The sequence below is a fragment of the Alosa pseudoharengus genome, unplaced genomic scaffold, assembly GCF_046254945.1.
Source record: "Alosa pseudoharengus isolate Yale_2024_CS ecotype anadromous, Long Island Sound unplaced genomic scaffold, YU_APseudo_1.1 YU_APseudo_1.1_scf_2, whole genome shotgun sequence".
NCBI classification, from domain to species: domain Eukaryota; kingdom Metazoa; phylum Chordata; class Actinopteri; order Clupeiformes; family Clupeidae; genus Alosa; species Alosa pseudoharengus.
Genome location: NW_027468663.1, coordinates 46,712,329 through 46,731,997, shown reverse-complemented (window position 1 = coordinate 46,731,997; position 19,669 = coordinate 46,712,329). Strand labels below are relative to the sequence as shown.

At 44.7% G+C, this 19,669-nt stretch overlaps 1 protein-coding gene across 1 annotated transcript in view; it reads right to left on the bottom strand.

Annotated features, from left to right (window-relative positions):
* tnr (tenascin R (restrictin, janusin)) overlaps window positions 1-18,586 on the bottom strand; it is a 36,015-nt gene extending 17,429 nt beyond the window's left edge. The window contains exons 1-12 of the mRNA XM_076293302.1: window positions 18,046-18,586; window positions 16,938-17,414; window positions 12,857-13,120; window positions 11,687-11,802; window positions 8,981-9,131; window positions 6,501-6,770; window positions 5,922-6,107; window positions 4,775-4,864; window positions 4,221-4,484; window positions 3,175-3,438; window positions 836-955; window positions 558-701 (exon numbers count right to left, since the gene is read on the bottom strand). Coding sequence (XP_076149417.1) covers window positions 558-701; window positions 836-955; window positions 3,175-3,438; window positions 4,221-4,484; window positions 4,775-4,864; window positions 5,922-6,107; window positions 6,501-6,770; window positions 8,981-9,131; window positions 11,687-11,802; window positions 12,857-13,120; window positions 16,938-17,414; window positions 18,046-18,586 — 2,887 coding nt within the window. The remainder of the gene's footprint in view (window positions 1-557; window positions 702-835; window positions 956-3,174; window positions 3,439-4,220; window positions 4,485-4,774; window positions 4,865-5,921; window positions 6,108-6,500; window positions 6,771-8,980; window positions 9,132-11,686; window positions 11,803-12,856; window positions 13,121-16,937; window positions 17,415-18,045) is intronic.
* Between the last annotated feature and the right edge of the window lie 1,083 nt (window positions 18,587-19,669).

Here is a 19,669-nt window from a genome sequence, read left to right as displayed (position 1 = left end):
CAGCCTGCTCCCAGTTTATCTTAAACTCCTGTGGAGCATGCAGCCTTCCCAGCCTTTGCTTAGATGTCTTGTCATTGCAGCACAAAAAGGGCTTTTATTTCCATCAGTGGTGCAGCATTAGGGTGATATTTGGGATCTAAAGATAAACTGTAACAGCAGCATTTTGTTAATACAAGTTGTTCTTGCATTGCGTTGGGGTTTGTATCGAGCACAAAAGGGGTCATGGGCAAATGTGGGTGCACACCAGAGACATCTATGTCCCCTCCATCTATGACTTTGACCTGAAGCACACAGCTGCATTGAATAGGATAGTTGGATAACTGGAACAATAAGTGTGTACGCATGCAAACATGAATATGGTAGATAAAGTAGTCACCTATAAAAACACTTACAAATGGCAAATGCTTTCAGAATATCACAGTCCAGTTTAAAACTTTTTAATAACTCATTATTGTTTAATTGAATAGAGATGATGGAGAAATGAGGGCCCTGAGCTCCTCGATCTGTCAGCCTCATTAAGAGAGAGAGAGAGAGAGAGAGAGAGAGAGAGAGCCTACCGGTGAACACGCTGGTGGTGACGATGCTGCTCTCCTGGCTCCCTCGCACTGCGTTCAGGTTGATTTCGTACTCAGTGGCCGGAAGGAGGCTGGTCAGGGTGTAGTTGGACACTTCGCTGTCAATCACCACACTGTCCACCCTGCCTGCTCGTCAAGAGACCAGCAACAACACAAAAACGCGTTATTGGGAAATGTCTAGCCCTGTGCAAGTTCTTGGTGACTTTCTTTTATTACAATGGACACCCTCCAGACAATAACTCTTTGAAGTGTGGCTGTACCTTTTGATGACTGGTAGGACATCTTGTAGTAGTCGAAGGGTGCAAGGGGTTGCAGCCACGATATTGTGACAGTGTCCTCTGTCACATACGACACTGTCATATCCCGTGGGGGGTCTATGCCTACAGAGAACATGTTTGATCTGTCAAACAATCTGTCACAGTAGAGGTTTGCTGATGCACCAGTCTATTGATGTTGAGTTATACTGTATGTATATATACAGATGCAGTTCACATTTTTTTTTATTGTAAAGAGAATTCTCCAACATTGACAATGATGCTATTTTACAGGAACAGTGAAAAACAAATATTGCTTTGACGTAAATCACACACCAATATGGTGAAAAGTGGGAGACAAAACACCTTTTAGGTTAATTTAATGTGAATGTGAGCCCTTCTCAGGAATAATAGAAACATATCAATTCATAGATGAAACTCAATAGGCTGATGTTTTCATTACCATTACACATTCATGGCCACAAGTGAACATATCACCTCCATTTTGTAGATGTGCCCCCATGAGTTCACAGTATCACAACAGTAAAGGTTACCGCCGACAGGGTACGCAAATAATGACACAGGCTGCGAGCCTTGGTGTCATTGTAGAGAATGACGGCATGAGGAACAGATTGACTGGGGCTATTGCTGGAGAGCAAAGCCATAAAAGGGAGTGTGGAAGCATCCCCTCCCTCCCTCTCTCATTACGGTAATGAATTTAATTCACAAACTAGGGGTGGCAATTCATAAGCTGGCTGTCAGCCTCATTTAAATGCTTCCGGGGTAAAATATCCCCATGCAAATGAACTGTGATTATTCATGTATGCATATCTTTAATTATTTTTCATCCTGCCGAGCAGTCAGTAATGGCCATGCATTTATTCGGCATTTAAAGACCCGCTCAGAAGAAACAGTGTGAGGTGGGAGCTCATGGTTTTAATTTGCCATTTTGACACTGTCCTCATGCCTGCTTCCAAAATGTGCCTGTTGAGAACACAACACATACTGTATGTGAAATCCTTCTCCGAACAACTGTAAATTTGAAAGTCGGAGAGTTCAGCTTCTATGGCTTTAGATGTGACAAAGAGTATGGCTAGAGTAGACTGCAAATCAATGTTTTCTTCATTGCCTTAGGAACCTTCCCCAATCTCTGGGTAATAATGTGATTGGTGTATGTACTGATAATTGTATGTTGTTCAAAACATGGTTTATATTTATGTGCCTGATAAATAATTATCAAGGTGGACTCTGTGAATTGAGTCATTATTCAGCTATTTATTTTGCCCTCAGAGTCTGAAAGTCGAGGCACACAGTTCTCCATTTCACCCTGCTGTGTCTGCATTGTATTCTGGTTTTAGCCGGACTCATTCTAACTTTCCATTAAATGGCTTTTAACGCTGTGAGAAGCAGGCTTAGCATTTTGACATAACAATTTCCACTGCACAGACTGTGCCCAACTTGTCGGTGGCAACCTGACTAATTATACACCTGCACAATATGCTGTGCGGGTGTCCCTCGACAGAGTGACCAACAATCACATCTTTTCTTAGGGCCTGGCATCTGCACATAGCAGCGTTGCTAACACAACAGCTGAATACTTCCAGACATCTTCACGTCCAGGCCGGGGTAATTAAGAGAGGATTACAAACAGTGGAATTAATTAAGAGACAAAAATAGAGGAAGGGAAAAAAAATGCTACTATACAGCTGTGAGGAATTTTAATGAGGTGTCGAGGCGAGTGAGGATGCGGCTTGCCCGCTGACAAACATCATATCAGTCCAACAACCTGGCAGAGGAATGAAAGAGTGCTCCTGCTATGCTGATGAAACCCAAACGACACTGTGCATCTGAATCCTGCTCTCAGCATTAAAAAACAATGAAGCCCGTGACACTTATGTTATATTTAGCAAGCACACTCATTTCTGGGTGCAAAGGCACTGTGGTTGTTATGAAAGTGAAGTTGATTTATCTGCATCATATATTTATACATGTTTATATACACACACACGCAAACACACAAACACACACACACACACACACACACACACACACACACACATATGTATGTATATAAATATATACAGTATATAAATATATATCTGCAGTCATTTCAGGAAGTATATTGAAAATGTGAAGTTCTTATCTCCAGCATGCTCTCTCAGTGGGTTCTTAAAATCTCAAGGCTATGTTGATATGAGATAAACAACAGCAGCTGTTCCTTGTTCGATAAACACAATTCGCCTGTCTGTGATAACCGAACCGTGTGACCTGCAGATATTTATAGACTGTTTTCTCACAACCTGCGACCATAATAAACATCTGCAGAGCATGCCAAAGACGTCTACCTGTAACGACCATGCCTTCGACAGTCTCCGTCACATCACCGCGGACAGTGACCAGGGTGATGATGTACTTTCTTGAGGGGAGGAGATCTCTGAACGTGGTTCTGGTTTTGGATCCGTCGAGGGTGACCTGGGAGCTATGCCTCAAATCCTCCGTGGTGTAGCTCAGGACGAAGGTGTCAGCGGGCGGGGCGGGGGCGCCCCAGGCCACCGTCAGCGAACCAGACGTGACATCAGAGAAGTAGAGCTGGGCGACAGGGCGGAACCCTGCAAGTCGATATACGCGATTGGGCAAGAGACAGTGAACGATTGAGGTAGAATTCGATATCACCTGCTCCCTAGACATAGAAGTTAGGATGTGATTGATCAGCTCCAGCCAGCGATGTTGGCACTGAAGGGTTTGATGCAGACTTTGGTGGAGAGAGTAATGAACAAGTCAAGGATGGAGATACGTCAGTGAAGAGTGAGAATGACAGCATGAAAGCCACTTCAAGCGTCTTAATGAGCGAACACATGAAGAGCAAAAAAGAATTGTTGAGGATCGCGGAGAGAAGAAACTGATTTAGCTCATTAGTGCACCAGAGAGAAATGAGAAGATTCAAGAGAAAGCATCAGACAATGTGGTGCTTTTTTTCCCCTTTAGATGAAGAGATGAGTAATGAAAGGACTGTTGAGCGAAGCTGATAGTTGTGAACAAGTGATGTTGCCAGAGGTGATGTTACCAAATTAGCATATGGAAAATGTAAACAATGTACAGTGTTACATTGACATTGTCCTTCACTGTTAGTGTAAGGCATAAACAAGATGGATTGTCTGAATGACAATTTTAAATGGTTTCATTTACCAAACCTCATAGTCTACTCTGTTTGTGCCATGCTTGGTTGGTTTCATACCATTTCACATCAATCTATCTATCTATCTATCTATCTATCTATCTATCTATCTATCTATCTATCTATCTATCTATCTATCTATCTTTAGCATATGTTTATAAAAAGCATTAACTGTTGATAGTTATAGATATTCTGCTATGTTTCGAGACAGCATACCTGTGAAAGCATCGATGGTTGCAGCTGTGCTCTGCTGCCTGCCTCTCTGTGCTGCCACCGTGATGGTGTACTCGGTCCCTGGCACCAGATCAGTCAGGGTGGCCGAGGTGGCGTCTTTGGGCATGGTGAGTTCGGTCTTAACCCCGCTGGAGGACGTGTACGTGATCCGGTAGTGGTCGATGGGACCCTGCACTATGCCCCACTGCAGGGTGATGGAGTTGTCGGTGGAAGCGGTCACCGCCAGGTCCATCGGGACATCCAAGTCTAGAGGTCATCCAAAGAGATCCGTCATGATGGGAGTTTAGAGCAAAGTGTAGAAATCTAGAATCTTTGGTCATGGTGTGAAACTGGGCCAGTGAGTCCCGTCACAAAAAAAGTACAGATCATTTGAATGATTAATGGTTATGACCAGATGATTTTCTAATGATAATAGGAACACAGGAAACAGAAGATGTTACAGTAGTTTTCCCCAGAGGCAATCGGTGCTAATATCACAGCATTTGGGGATTCTTTTTTTTGGAGGCCCTGGCAGACAAGGCAGTGTGCTTTCTCACCCGTCCTGGCGTTCATTGTGGCAGGAGAGCTCTGGTTGGTGCCAAGCACAGCTGATATGCCAATGCCATACTCCGTGCCAGGCAACAGATCTGCCAGTGTGAACAGAGACAAAATGTTAGCATAGTGAGCTCTCTGACTGCAAGCAATAATCTGATCTTCCTTTTTCCTCTTTTTTCCGCAATGTTTTTATTTTTTTCATTTTTAAACGTTAATCAGCTCTGTGGCTCTCCACACCATTTCTCAATTAGAACTCTGCACAAAACACCAAACAGCGATTAGTGAGACAGATGAGTGTGTCATTTGTGTAGGTCTGACAAGATCCTTCTTTGGTTTGTCATGGCGCTACTGTGCAATAAAAAGAGATATCTTCTAGCAGATGGCACTCTTAATACCTGTCAACTGAAATCTGCATATAATCCAACCCTGCAAAACTCCACGTTCACGAATGTGGCATGCACACCCATTTTTTTTTAAAGTAAAGATATAGAATCAATTCAGTCAAAGACAGAATCAATGTGACAAGAGAGAACATTGATTTTTGTTAGGCCCTGCAGTCAAGAAATCCTTCTTATCATTTCAGAGCTTTAAAGACAACTGCATGCTCCCAGAAGAGAGAGGAGAGGTGGGAATAGCTGACAACTTGTAGCACAATCTCACAGCTCCAAAAATATGTCGCTCTTTCTTTTTCTTTCTAAATCTATTGTTGGAATTTACCAAATAACCCAAGGCTGTCTTGAAGCAATACATTGTTGATAATGAAAAGGTAAATACAACTGGGCATTAAGAACACTCTTTGTTTACACTGTTCAAAAACAGAGCCAAAGTGTTATCAATTAGATCATGGCTGACAAAATAAGATTTTCAAATTAATGTCAAACCCATGGCTCATGACCTATGGCAAGTCAGTATAATAGGCTAGATTAGAGAGAGTTTATTTTATGTACTGATATTAACCAAAGATAATGAAATATCCAATTATGCAGAATGCACGGAAAGTTAATTACGTGGATGATGGATTCAATTTAATTTTGATATTCACACTACCAAACATAATGCTATAGTCGCACAATCATAATGAATGTAATAAATCCAATTATTTTCCACAAACATTCAGGAACGAGCTGACAGGATTGGGCATCGGCTCACCTGTGAGCGTTGTCTGGCTGGTGGGTCCCTCGTTGCGGGGCACGACCACCTTGTCGTACTGGTCTCCGGCCAGCGTGCTGTACACTACGCGGTAACCCTCCACCTCCGCCTCGCTGTTGTCCCACTCCAGCTCCAGAGAGGTGGAGGACCTGGACAGCACACGCAGATTCTTGGGCGCGTCCAGCTCTGAGAAGAACGACAGAACTGACAATGGTTGGTCCACTCAGACCGATCATCAGAAGTTGGATTTGTGGCATTATGCAACAGATGAAACAGATTGCCAACTATAAATGTTTGAAGAGGCACAGTATTTTGTGATTTATTTGTGATACTATCTTTTCATGTTTTTCATGTCTTATTCAGTAGCTACTTGTCTCATGCAGAAAACTAGTTGAAATATCTTAGTTTCACAGATCTCACAGAGAGATCATTCAAAATGTATACAGATCTACTAAAGTTTGCTAGATTGCCTTTGAGTAAAAAAACTTTAAACTTTATCCATTTATCTCTCTCTTTAGACTTTTATCTCCATTGGCAAAGTGCAGAATCTGAGTAGGAGAGTCTGGGACCAGTGCTCACCGGTGGTAAATTCGGTTGAAATGGCTCCACTTTCGTTACCCTTGCGTACCCCGCTGACAGACACTTCATATCGTGAGCCTGGCTGCAGCACTTGCAGAGAGTACTGACTCAACGTCGGCTGCAGGCGGAAAGTGGTCTTAGGGCCTTCTGCCCCAACCAGCCCATAGCGGAGGATGATCTGGTCCACTTTAGCCTTGGGTGGGGTCCACTCCACAAATGCCACAGACTCTGAAATATCTCGGACGATCAGGTCAGTCGGGCCATCAATCTCTGAGGCAAGAAAAAGAACACCATTATGGTGGTCACACTGTTTGTTTGAAGAAACAAATGAGACACAAAAATAACTTAACTTAAGTGGGTCCTCTCTCAGAGGGGAAGCATGCCATGCATAGAGACCTGGTGGCGCTCTGCCATGCGTCTGCATTTTACAGTTGATACAGAAAACCATCATGTAGCACTTTCATATTTCGAATGACAGTGTTTAATACACCATTTTTAAAATCCTGTCTTGTGCAATTCTAAGTTTATCCCAAAATAATAAAAGTTGTTTGTTTATTCACAAGTGCTTGTCATTAGGCTTATAATCAACCCAGTCCAATGTCTGTGCCTACCATGTCCATTAGGAAAACTGGCACCATATGGAACAGACTTACAGCTGGGCTGCACTGGGTGCACAACTGAAACGTTCCATTCGTGGAAAGTAAAAATAGAAGACTGGTCTAATTGTATTGAGGATGCACGCCGCTATCACGTCTGGCGTAGCCAGTTTCATTGATTATGGTGGAAGCTAATTGTTGCCGCATATGCTCTGAGAGCTTCAGGAGTGTGCCTGTTGGTTGGCTTCTATAAAAGAGGGAAACTTTTACTTAAGGAAAATGCATTCTGTAACTAATTAACCTTTCTCAAATGGAGCGCAATGAAAACAGACACACTGATGGTGAAAGTCCCTTGAGGTCACACAGCTATTCCATATTTTCCACCTGAGTAGCATCTACTGAGCTAATTACTGTAAGAAGAAACAGTCATTTGTTCACGCTTGTAGCAGTTTCAGAGGAACTTAATTTCTGGCTAATAAAAAAATTGAATATTACAAACCCTGTTAACTCATTGTAAATAACCTAGTTAATTACTCCACTTTGGGAAAATAATAATCATTATTTAAAACAAATATGGGCAAAGACGTTGTACTATGGAAGAACCCCCTCCCCCACACACACACACACACACACACACACACACACACACACACACACACACAAAACTAAAGCAATACTCTCAATTTTGCTTGTTGCCATTTTTGAGTGTTACTGTGGATTTCTTCTGTTTTAGTGCCAGGGAGGATAATAATCCTCATGCATACATAATTGCCTAGTGTCACATTTGTCTTTCTTTATCCAATAAGGTATCTGCAGTGGACAAATTAAATATTCATCAGCTTCTATGCATAAATAATGCCTCTTTAATTTTGGTTGACAGCAAGGCTTGGTGAAAATTAATGGTGTTTTCACTGCCAAGACATCATTTGAAAAGCAGGCCTACTGGAAAAGTTCAACTGAATCTAATCTCTGTCTCCAACTGACACACTGGAAGGTCCTGGGTTTACATTGAGTGCATAATTGCTAGCAAACTGACCCATCCATCAAAGTGATGTTTTATGTTAGCTGAGCTTAACTGACGTGTGTGTTATGTCTAATACTCCTCGATCACTGGGCGCCATTGTTTTCCGACAGCTTCACTTTCACTTATTGTATTCCATCACCCTTCCCTGCAACCTGCTATTAATTAATGCAATCTAATCATTCCAATTGTAGCTGGTATTTTCTTAAACAGAAGAATTTACCTTTTCCAGACTGCTGTGGTGTCAGCTATAATGCTATTATCAAACCCTTAGAAAAAGCTAAGCTGATGACTTATCAAGATGGAAACGAAACCAAGATGTGGGCAATCAATAAGGCAATGAGTGGATCTGTCGAGGCAGCAGCAGCTAGTAAATGACTAACCCAAACAGATGTTTTTTTTACGTAAACCTTCTGTCATACAAAAATAGCAACGCAACTGTAATATAAACTTGCCAAGGCAAAAGCCTACTTATGATCCTAGCAGAGGTTGATTTCACAGCTACTGTCTAGTTATGGATCTCTGTCATGCTATGTAATTATCATGTACTCTCTCAAAATGTATGTACGCTATGACTGCGTAGTGGTATTAGTGGCACAGTGACAATATAAAGAATGTCTACACAGGTAAATATGAAATATATAATTCTAAGAGCCGCCACAGCAATTAATCAATAATGGCATGACAGTGTCACTTTAATGAGCGCCAATTCCTGAAAAAAATCAATGAGAGAATATGGGTGTGTTTTTCTGATATGTGTATGACATGGTTATGTGTGTGTTATGACACTAGGTTGGCGCAGACGGTGAGAGTGAGACCGGGCGAGTGTGGGCGAGAGACTGAGAGCTGTGGCCGAGCCTTACTGGTGGTGACGGTGGCCGTGACGGGCTGGCTGCGGCCCTGGTCCCTCAGCGCCACCAGGTTGACGGTGTACTCCTCCCCCGGCCTCAGCCCCGTCTGATGGAAGGAGGTGATGGTGCTGGGCAGCTGTGCCGTCATCCCCCCGTCGTTATCCTGCGCAGCAGACGGCGGACGCCACCAAACCAAAGAAGGAAAAAAAAATGAAAATGCGGACAACGAGGACACCCTTCACTTTAAAGGCATGCTTTCATATGGACATCAAAGCGCAGCCGCCACACTTGCGGGAGTGGGGGTGGGGGTGGGGCAGGGTTGGGTTGGGAGGGAGGTAGCTTCTGAGGCAGAGGCAACAAACAGCACGCAGCTCTAATGAACAGGGGAATTATAGCAAGCTGGTGGGAGGCTTTAGCCAGCAAACTGTGCAAGCCATATGCCAGAAAAAAACTTTGAACTGGGAGAAAATGTTTGATGAGCTTAACCAAACTTCTTTTAGTGAGCTAACTGCTAGTGAGCTATTCTAGAAAACTTTACGCCAAGTTCAGTCAGAAGCGGTTGGCACGTACTAAGTGTTCTTTTTCTCCTGGAATGCCTCGCCTGACACACTGTGGAGTGATTTTACCCGACATTCAAGAAGGGGTAGGCATTTAGAATATAGATGTTGCCCATTCTGTCGCTTGCAAGTTGATCCGCTTATGGAGGGCTCTGTTGCATTGGCACGAGCCCGTTTATACCCTTACAGAGGATGTCTACCTCCCATTCATCCATTAAGATATTGTCCAGATTCCGTGGTGGCGGACTGGCTTTTTGGATTAAATCCAAAGGGTTTTAATCCGAACCTCCACCAGGGGGGTTAAGACTTGCACTTCTAATGATTTCCCCAGTGACCACGGGCAAGGATGGCTGCTGCTCACAGAGCGTCTCTCCTGGCCTGGCACCTGGGGAAGATTGGAGTGCTCCATGACCCCTGTGCACCCACACCTCTTTGTATTCACAGACCGTCTTCTCAAGTAGAAAAAGAACAAGGGAAAAAATGAGAGAGAGAGAGAGAGAGAGAAAGAGAGAGAGAGAGAGAGAGAATCGTTCTGGTCTGTTTGGTCATTGTGATGCCTGACTTTCATCTTCTCAATGAACCTCTTGTGGGCCGGAGCACAGCCACTCTGGGCACGGAGGACGTCTGCCGCTAAGAAACTAAAAGCCGGCATGAGATTAAAGAGTCTGATGTTTATGGAGGGCATTAAACCAAGAGCTTGCCTGACTTTGAACTTGTGCCTACAGAATACCATTATGAGCCTACGAACCTGTCCCACTCTCAAATCCACTGAATCATCAGTAAAGAGACAATCTGCCACGCGCCGCAGCAAGAGGAGTGGAGCGCAGCACCGTAAAATGGGACATAATTCTCACCTTTCCATCTCGCATTACCAACTGCATGACAAGAGAAAAAATGTGCACCTGTATTCCCTTATCTTTCCACACGCTTGTGATATTTTCAGCCACGTCGCTATCAATGTCTCCGCCACAAATACTGAACTCCTGCAAGCCTCAGGCAAACCCCCGACAGGAGCCATCTCTGAGACGGACAAGGGGCCCGATTTAGCGCGGATCTGGCACAGAGGCGGCATCGCAGCCAGGGGTTCGTCAAACAGAGGCTGACAGTCAGAGGCCGTCACGTCACGCACACAACGACAACATTACTTTGAATGACTGGAGGTGAGTGTGTAATAGCATGAAGCTTCATCCCCACTGGCTGACATCATGCTGCTAAAAACAACTCTTCTTCTTCTTCTTCTTCTTCTTCTCTCTCTCTCTCTTCTTCTCTCTCTCTCTTCTTCTCTCTCTCTCTTCTTCTCTCTCTCTCTTCTTCTCTCTCTCTCTTCTTCTTCTTCTTCTTCTTCTCTCTCTCTCTTCTTCTCTCTCTCTCTTCTTCTCTCTCTCTCTCTTCTTCTCTCTCTCTCTTCTTCTCTCTCTCTCTTCTTCTCTCTCTCTCTTCTTCTCTCTCTCTCTTCTTCTCTCTCTCTCTTCTTCTCTCTCTCTCTTCTTCTCTCTCTCTCTTCTTCTTCTTCTTCTCCTTCTCTCTCTCTCTTCTTCTTCTTCTTCTTCTTCTCTCTCTCTCTTCTTCTTCTTCTTCTTCTCTCTCTCTCTCTTCTTCTCTCTCTCTCTTCTTCTCTCTCTCTCTTCTTCTCTCTCTCTCTTCTTCTTCTTCTTCTCCTTCTCTCTCTCTCTTCTTCTTCTTCTTCTTCTTCTCTCTCTCTCTTCTTCTCTCTCTCTCTTCTTCTCTCTCTCTCTTCTTCTCTCTCTCTCTGTTTGTGGAGTTGTCAAGGTACGTTCGGCACAATGCGCCTTTATTTGTCGTTCTCCTTAATCGCACCATACAAACAGCGAGCCTATCAGCATACATTCTGTATTAGTAAACAAACAGTGTTTTCTCAGTTTGAGTGATTGAAATGTGTATGCACAGAGGCTTTGCAATTTCACACACTCTTGTGTCAATACGAACAGGACTTCAAAATGTGTTGCTTTAAAAAAAAAATGTTATTCTAAGAAACTGCTGCAGCCCTCATGCATACCCAACAATAGCTGTCACGCAAGATAGTGATCTGCATCGACTAGGGACACAAATGATTTGGGTCTATGCAAATGTTGCTCTTCACCTAGGCAGTGCAGTCAGGGTGAATCGATGTCTGTCCGGCCTCCCCGAGAAAAAAGGTTACCTTGGGAATGAAGCTTATTTCCCAGCCATCAAACAAGTAGTCGAAGGGCTTCCACTGGACCTCCACCGATGTTTCCGTGATGGATTTGAAGACTAAACCATCTGGATTCGAAAGATCTGAAAGGCAAGGATTAATGTGTTATAGGCCTCTGTTTTCAGCACACCCAATAAATCAATGGTTCTCACGGGCAGGGTGACCTCTCCTCGCTCCCACGAGGGTGAGGGGTGGGCAGGAGAGGTGAGGAGAGGCCAGCAGGGGTCTGCTTTGTGGGGCTAGCTGGCTGCACATTCTTAATCTAGCTCCAGGGCCATACAACGGCTGAGTGGAGAGGAGATGTAGCCGAGATCAGGACCTGATAAGGGCCAGCTAGAAACCACACTTGGCTCTTTCATGAGAACACTCTCTGTCATTATTAACTGAAAGACGGAGTGAGCAAACAAATGTACATCCATCACACAGCGCTGCTGCCTTCTGACAATTCCCATCTCGTGCTGTCCAGGGAAGCGTGAACGTCTTAAGGAGATAAAAGCCGGGTGCCAATTGTGTGGACTGTTCCTATTGATTTAATTTGTTTACTTTTGCTTCCATCTTTTTCAGATTATGTCGGAAGTGGGCGATTTGTGCACTGAGGTTTGTAATGCTTTACCCAGAATGCCCCTGCGTTACATGACAAATAATGGTGTGCTTGTGAAAGGAGGAGAGAGGGGTGGGGTGTGCTCTAAAATGAGCTTTCCACATGGCTGACAGGCATCAGCTGTGAAATAACTGCCCTCAAGCAATTTGCAAGTCTAACAGTTTTACTAAGCATTTGGCAGGTGTCTAATCATATCCTGTAGGTAAATACTGGGTACAAGAACATTGGGATATCGCTCATTATCTTTCCTTTGTCCTTTCCTGTACACGAGGGGAGTACTTTTTAAATTTTGACAATGATCGGAACTAATTAAATGTAATGTAATGTAATTATTTCATTATTTCCTTAGCAGTCAGTGAAGGGTCTGTATGAAGGGGAGATGTAACTTAGATAAGCCTTCAATGAAAATAAATCTTGAAGTTTAAGATAGTAAAAAACATCGACGACATGAAATATTTACAACAATGGCCCTCTGCCTAATGAACGTGCTCAAAAGGTAAATAGAGGGGGTAAAACCTGATCGTAGTTGCACTCACATGTCGACACTTGAGCTGTGACAGGTACACTGATGACGTTGTTGAGCACGGCATAGACGTTAATGGTGTACTCAATCCCAGGCTCCAGCTCTTTGATGGTGCCATTGGTAACATTGCCTGGTACCCTGATCTCAAGTTGCACACCTCCCGGGCTGGTTGGCACATACGTGATCAGGTAGTCTGTCAGCACAACTGACCCCTCCCACTCCAGGTCAATGGTACGTTCCGTCACTCCCCGCACTTGAAGGTTCAAGGGTGACGCCACTGTAAAGAAAAATGATTTATGATTAAAATATGTAAAACATACCACTTTTAGGTTAAGTAGTGTTGTGTGCACGACTGCTGGGTTGACTACATCTGACTCAGATACAGTATAACAAGACCCAAGCAAGGTTCCGTGGAGAAAAAGTCATCTTTTTAATGAAGTCAGAGCTTCTGCCGTATGCTTGGTAAGTGGGAGCGGAACACTCTCACAGTCTCTGGGGGCAACTGGACCCGCGCCAGACCATAAACCTGAGAGGCCAGCAGCAGAGAATGCAAATGAGACACAGCCTCAACAAGAACAGATCCTGTAACCACCTGAGAGGAAGGAGATGGGAGAAGAGAGAAGGAGGAGGAGAGAGTGAGCCAGAGAGAGAGAGAGAGAGAGAGAGGGAGAAAGAGTGAGTGAGTGAGAGAGAGTGAAGGAGAGGGGGAGACAGTTGTGGCAGTACTAGCTCTTGTTGTCCCCAAAGTGCTGTGCTTCTCTCCTGAGATGGGGGGGCTCCACACAGCGCGAGTGTGTAAGCTTCCCCTGGGGTACCATGAAAGTCTTGAGGAGGTACTCCAGCACCTTCCTCACGAACACACCAGATGGGCTCTCAGCCCACTTCCTCGTCCCACTCTTCTTCAGGTTTTAACTCTTAACGCTGCGTTGTACCGTTACTGTGGGGCTGCTTAAAAAAAGGAATTGACCATGTCTCCCTCGATCTTCCCTTTAAAACAACCAGTAGCGCACCAAGCAGTGGTTAACAAACAGGGGTGGAGAGTTGTCCAGGTCGTGGAGGCTAAAACAGGCTGATGAGACAGGGGAGATCGGGGGCTACCGAGGGGGTGAAGAGGGGTGAGCGTGTCCGGCCCAGACGCCCACAGACAAACACGGCCCCCTCCATCCCTCATTAATCAGGCAGTAAGTGGGCATCTACAGACGAAGAGGTCCTGGCACACAGATCCTGGGGTGTAGAGGCCAGGCAGCGGGCCAGAATCCTCGGTGCTCGGAGCCGAAGCCAATAAGTGTTCGCCCACTCTCTCTTCTCACCCTCTTTCTCTCTCTTTCTCTCACTCCTTCTGACGGCTCGTTTGATCCTAAAGGACGGTGTTAGATGCTTGACCGCTTTTCGGGCTGAGCAAAGTCTTATTAAACTTTGTCGGGTTGCCGGTTGGTTCTGAAACTTCACCGCTGTGTTTTTTCTCAATTTCCCAGCAGACTTCAGCCGTGCAGGGTTCTTGACTCCTAATTTCCCGGCAGAGCCGCGGAGAGCAGTGCAGCACACTTGCAAGGCTGACTCGAACATGGTTTAAGCAAATCCATTAAGCAAAGCAGTTGTAAGACCAAACTGTAATTACTGCTTGACCAACTCTTCAACCATGGAACTGTTTAATAAATTCACTTTTGTTTTGTTTATTCCTCCCCACCCTGACTTGGCACTAATTTTGCCGAGAAAATGCTGTAGATTGAAACAACTGAAGGTCTGGTGCTGATTCAGACTTTTTGGAATTTTCTAATTATTTAATTAAATACTGTCCTTATACAAACACATGAGGGCAATTGTTAATAAAATCATATACGCTCATACTCTGATTACGCATCCTCAGGAGAGGCTAATGTGATCAAGCTTTTAATATTCAACCAGAAGTCCCTTAATGAATGTGTTAATTGGGACACAGTGCTCTTTCATCCTTAAATGGTCTTAGTTATGAATGGCAAATGCCCCTGAGCCTTTTGGACATGATTGGGCTGGGGACATTAGGAACAGGTTTCTGAAAATGTGACCGAGATACTAAGAGACGGGGCAGGAAAGGAAGTTGTTTGATTAAGGCAAAATATCAACTGTCTTCACTTCACTCCTCGCACAACACATTTTTCAGCTCAGAGGTGGGCTTATTGTAATATCAACGATAGCAATGAACATTGTTCAATAAACCAGCAACAGTAGACTGAAATCAATAGTCAGTTTAATTAATCTGAGAATAAAATGGTTTAAAGTTGATCTTAACACTACACAATTCAAAAGAGTGGATTGAATGAATTGAAACGATCCCTCAGGAGTATGTAATATGTAAATCAATAGCATCACAATGCTGCACAAAAGGAACAGCAAAAGCCATGTCTTAACATATCAATCTTTTCTACTTTTCTTCTATACTTCGTCCACCTTGAAGGAGAGTGTGCATACCTTCAGGCTGCTGTGCATAACTTAGCTCTCAGAAACATGCGCGTCGTTATGCATTTGTGGAGATGTCATTTGGGTGATATCTCAGAGAGGTGAACTCTGGGTACAAATTTTCATGACAGATAGGATTTGCTTCGCTCAAACCGGTACACAGTCCCTGGCCTTTGAATGCATAATACCAATTCCATGGTCTTATTAGTGTCATCACAGGTGAAAATGAAATGCAGTTGTTGAAGGCTATTCATTCACAGCCTTCATTTGTTTCTCATTTCATAAACTAAAATAGGCAAAATTGTCTGAACTAGCACAACTTGAGCACTGTCAAATAATTGAGCAGTTTTTATCTTTGTATTCAGCATGTGCTCCCTCACACGACCCGGCTATTTTTCTCCTAATTGCGGTGAAATAAGCAATTTCAACTCCACTAGGTCTTTCAGAAAATGAATGGATGGAGAGAGCTGGACTGGTAATATTATTTGCCCTCCTTTCTCTCGCCTCGCTTCTCTCTCTTTCTCTCCGAGATGACAGCTGTGGAGAAGCTCGGCAGAGCTAGCTCTGAACCTGGGTACGCGTCGTTCAAAAATTGCCTCAGCAAGCCTAATGTGACACATCTTCCCAAGTGAATGTGACTTTTGACAAATGAATGCTGTTACACCGCAAGCCGTCACCAATTTCTTTGGCTGGTGCTAGCGACATGGGGGGCTGCCATGGGGCTTGACTCCCTCTAGTATGAGGCAAGGGCTGCAGACCCACCATGCTTCTGTGTGCCGAGGATTTTGATTTGTATTTTGCCTCAAAATACACCAGTTTTACAATGCCCCTTGCCTGACAATAGCAGTGTGCTTTTTTTTTACTGCAATAAAATTGTGCTGTTTTGTGCTGGGTTGAATATTCCAGCAGAGCTTCAGGCTTGCTCTTAAGCCAATATTTCCTATCTAAAAAGACAGTTATTGTTTCTCCAGGTAAGTAGGTTGTAGTAGTGATTCAATATAAGCCATATTTTATGCATTTATATGGCAGAGAATCATTGGTAGACAGACATTGTAGAGCCTGATACAATCTCTTTAAGGTTTAAATTCTGGATTTTTGAAACCCTCTCTTTTTGGACAAAAAGAAACAGGATCTCTCTCCCTTTCTCTAAAAAGCTATTTTGGAACATTACTGGCTCTAGTGCAGACGTCTGCTCCATGGTTCTCTCTTTGGCTCTCCCCCCAAAGGAAAGCATCAGGGCTTCTTCCACTGAAACTTAAAATGTTCCTTTAATTATTCTATTATAGGCACTTCACTTTTATAAATTATATTTTCATCTATCCTCTGTCTCCATCTGTTCTTTTTGCTTTTATTTTTTATAACGCACATTCATTGCCACTGTGTATGGAATAAGCTATTAAATTGTCTTGTCTTACACAATACAGCGCCAAATACACATGTGTGCTTTATTGCATCACATTTAGATGTACATTTGATAATCATTAATGGCAACTGATGGATCTTACATCTACAAGTACAGAGTCTCTGGAGCACAGTTTCAACTGCACTAAAATATTCAATGAAACATTTATATTGTCATAAATAACAATTGCCCCACTTAAAGTGGAATGAGATCCATACAAATTAAATGGAGTAAAGTTTCCTGTACATTAACTCACCGGATGCACAGTCATCTCCGGTGAAGCCCTCTTGGCAGACGCAGAACCCGTCCTTGCAGACTCCTTTCTGGCTGCAGTTGTTTGCGCAGAAGACCACTGAGCAGTCCTCCCCCACGAAGCCCGGGCGACACTGGCACGTCCCGTTGACGCAGAGTCCCTGGTCGGAGCAGTCGTTCAGGCAGCGGCTCTGGGAGCAGTCGTCGCCGGTGTAGGCCTCCTCGCAGACACACTCGCCGTCCAGACACAGGCCCCGGTCCGAGCAGTCTCCAGGACAACGGGGCTCAGAGCAGTTGTCGCCGCCAAAGTCCCGGTCGCACACACACTCGCCGTCGATGCACACTCCCTGGCCCGAGCAGTCGTCTGGGCAACGGGGCTCGGAGCAGTTCTTGCCCGCCCATCCCTCGTCGCACACACAGCCGCACACATCCATGCTGAAGGTGCCGTGGCCGCTGCAGTGAGGAACGTAATCCAGACGACCTGGAAGGAGGAAGGAACGCAAAACACATCAACCATCAACCACATCATCACATACACATACATAGACACAGAAGGAATCCAATGATGTATCATTTTTGATACAGAATTCATGTATTTGACTGTTTTTTCAGTAAGACTCATTCTAATTTAGCAGGCATATATTGTATATCTAAAATCAACACATAAAATACCAGTTCCTTCAATTACTAAAGAAAACTTGAACTAGTCAATATATTGTATATATATATATATATATATACAACAATTTTGCTTTTTGACCTCATTAAGTCATTGTGTACTGTATAATCATTCCAGTGTGTTCATTCCTAGTCATTCCTAGTGCTGTTTAGAGAAACCTGTGCCCTTGGACTGCAGGTGTGCGATTGCTCAGGCCGACTAGTACCATGATGTAAAAGCAGCCCAACTCTGCCGGAGCTGGGGCCGAATCCTAATGCTGTCCGCCAGTGTGCTGCCACACCTGCATCGACTGAGGATGCAGCGAGGGTGACGGAGTAATTGCCAATCCCCTCCCCCCCACACACCATCCACACACACACACACATACAAACACACACACACACACACACACACACACACACACCCCTCCTGACCGGGTCCCACTCAGACTTACCTATGGCTGAGCTCTCCCCACAGCAGCTGGAGCTGCACTGGGCGCGCAGCAGGGACACCTCCCGTTCCAGCATCTCGATGCGGCTGGCCAGCTGCTGGATGGTGGCGGCGGCCACGCCCGAGCCCGAGCCTGAGCAGCCGCAGGCCTGCTTGGGGATGTTGATGCGGTGGGTGAACGTGACCTGGCTGTCCGCGTCCACCGTCTCCTCCGTGTATTCGGCCGGGGGCGCTGTCGTAGTGCTACCCACGTCGCTCCCTGCGGCCTCCTTCGCCCTCTGGCCGGCCGCGCCGCCCGACTCCAGGTCCACGGAGCAGAGCGACTCCAGGGGCACGTTGATGTTGTAGACGTGGTTGAAGATCATGGGCTGTGTCTGGTTGCCCCCGGACGCGCCGCCGGCGGCATCGGGAGCCTGGCGCTTGACCCTGGTGGTTCGCACCAGGCCGCCCCGGGGCGGTAAGGCGCAGACTCCCAGGAAGGCGAGAGAAAGGGACAGCCCCACCACCACGTAGCTCCTCAGCGTCATCTGGCGCCCAGCCGACATCTTAGCTGAGGGAGCAGAGCGGGCTCACAAAGCAGCACTGGTGATGACTAAACTGGCACTGGAGGAGAACAAAAAGCAAAAAGAAAGAGAGAGAGAAAGACAGAACAACTTAGATGTGTAAAAGCATCTGTGATTTATCTTGGCACCTTCAAGGCTTTTATTTGTGTTTTTTCTTCACCAACGAATTCAATTGTGCATAAGAGAGTAATGATGAAAGACTGGCTGAAGTATCAAGCTGATCCATGAAACCAATAGGGGTATTGTTACAGTGATTCTCCAGCGCCCATATCCTTTGCATCTATCCTAAAGGCCAAGAATAACTAAAAAAAAAAAAATCCTTGAAATGAATCACATCAACGCTACAACTCCAGGGGCTCAGAGCATCTGGTCAGAGTGATTATGGCAACACCATTTTCCATCTTTGTTAGGCTCAGTGGATAAGTCTTTAGAGGGGCTCAATGGGGTGGGTAACAAATGCGAGTCTTTGAGTAAATGACTTCTTAGTGTCGGCTTACGAGGGAGAAATCTATTTCACATGAACACAGATCCGGGAATGGTATATGACTGCAGTCGTGCAGACCTCTACACAATAGCAAAAGAAGATGAATGACTGAATTAGTCATGAGGTGATTTAGTTTTAACCCGACTGTCAACTCTTCTGACTGCAAGGACTTCCTGTTTCTTTTCCATATGCATGCCATAGTGAACAATTCTCAGATTGTGTTTTGTTGTCCCGCTACACCATTTTAAAAACATCATATAAGTGTACCTTTAAAGTAAATAAAACATGATGCAGGATGCAGGGAAAGTATTTTATCTGTAGAACAGAGTTCACAGCCAGTGAGACCTTGGCTAAGAAAGGATTTATGAAACCCCTATCAATATGGTATAGGGACATGGTATAGATACATTGTAAAATCTCACTTCTAAATACCACATACGCATAGCCGATCGCCTCAGAAATGCACAACATGACTGGGAACTATTCACAGAGGCTGGACAACAACACCGTTAAAATATTGCTTGCAACCCTTCATTGAGGAATTCTTCACAGATATGCCAGTTGATCCTGGGACTGAATTG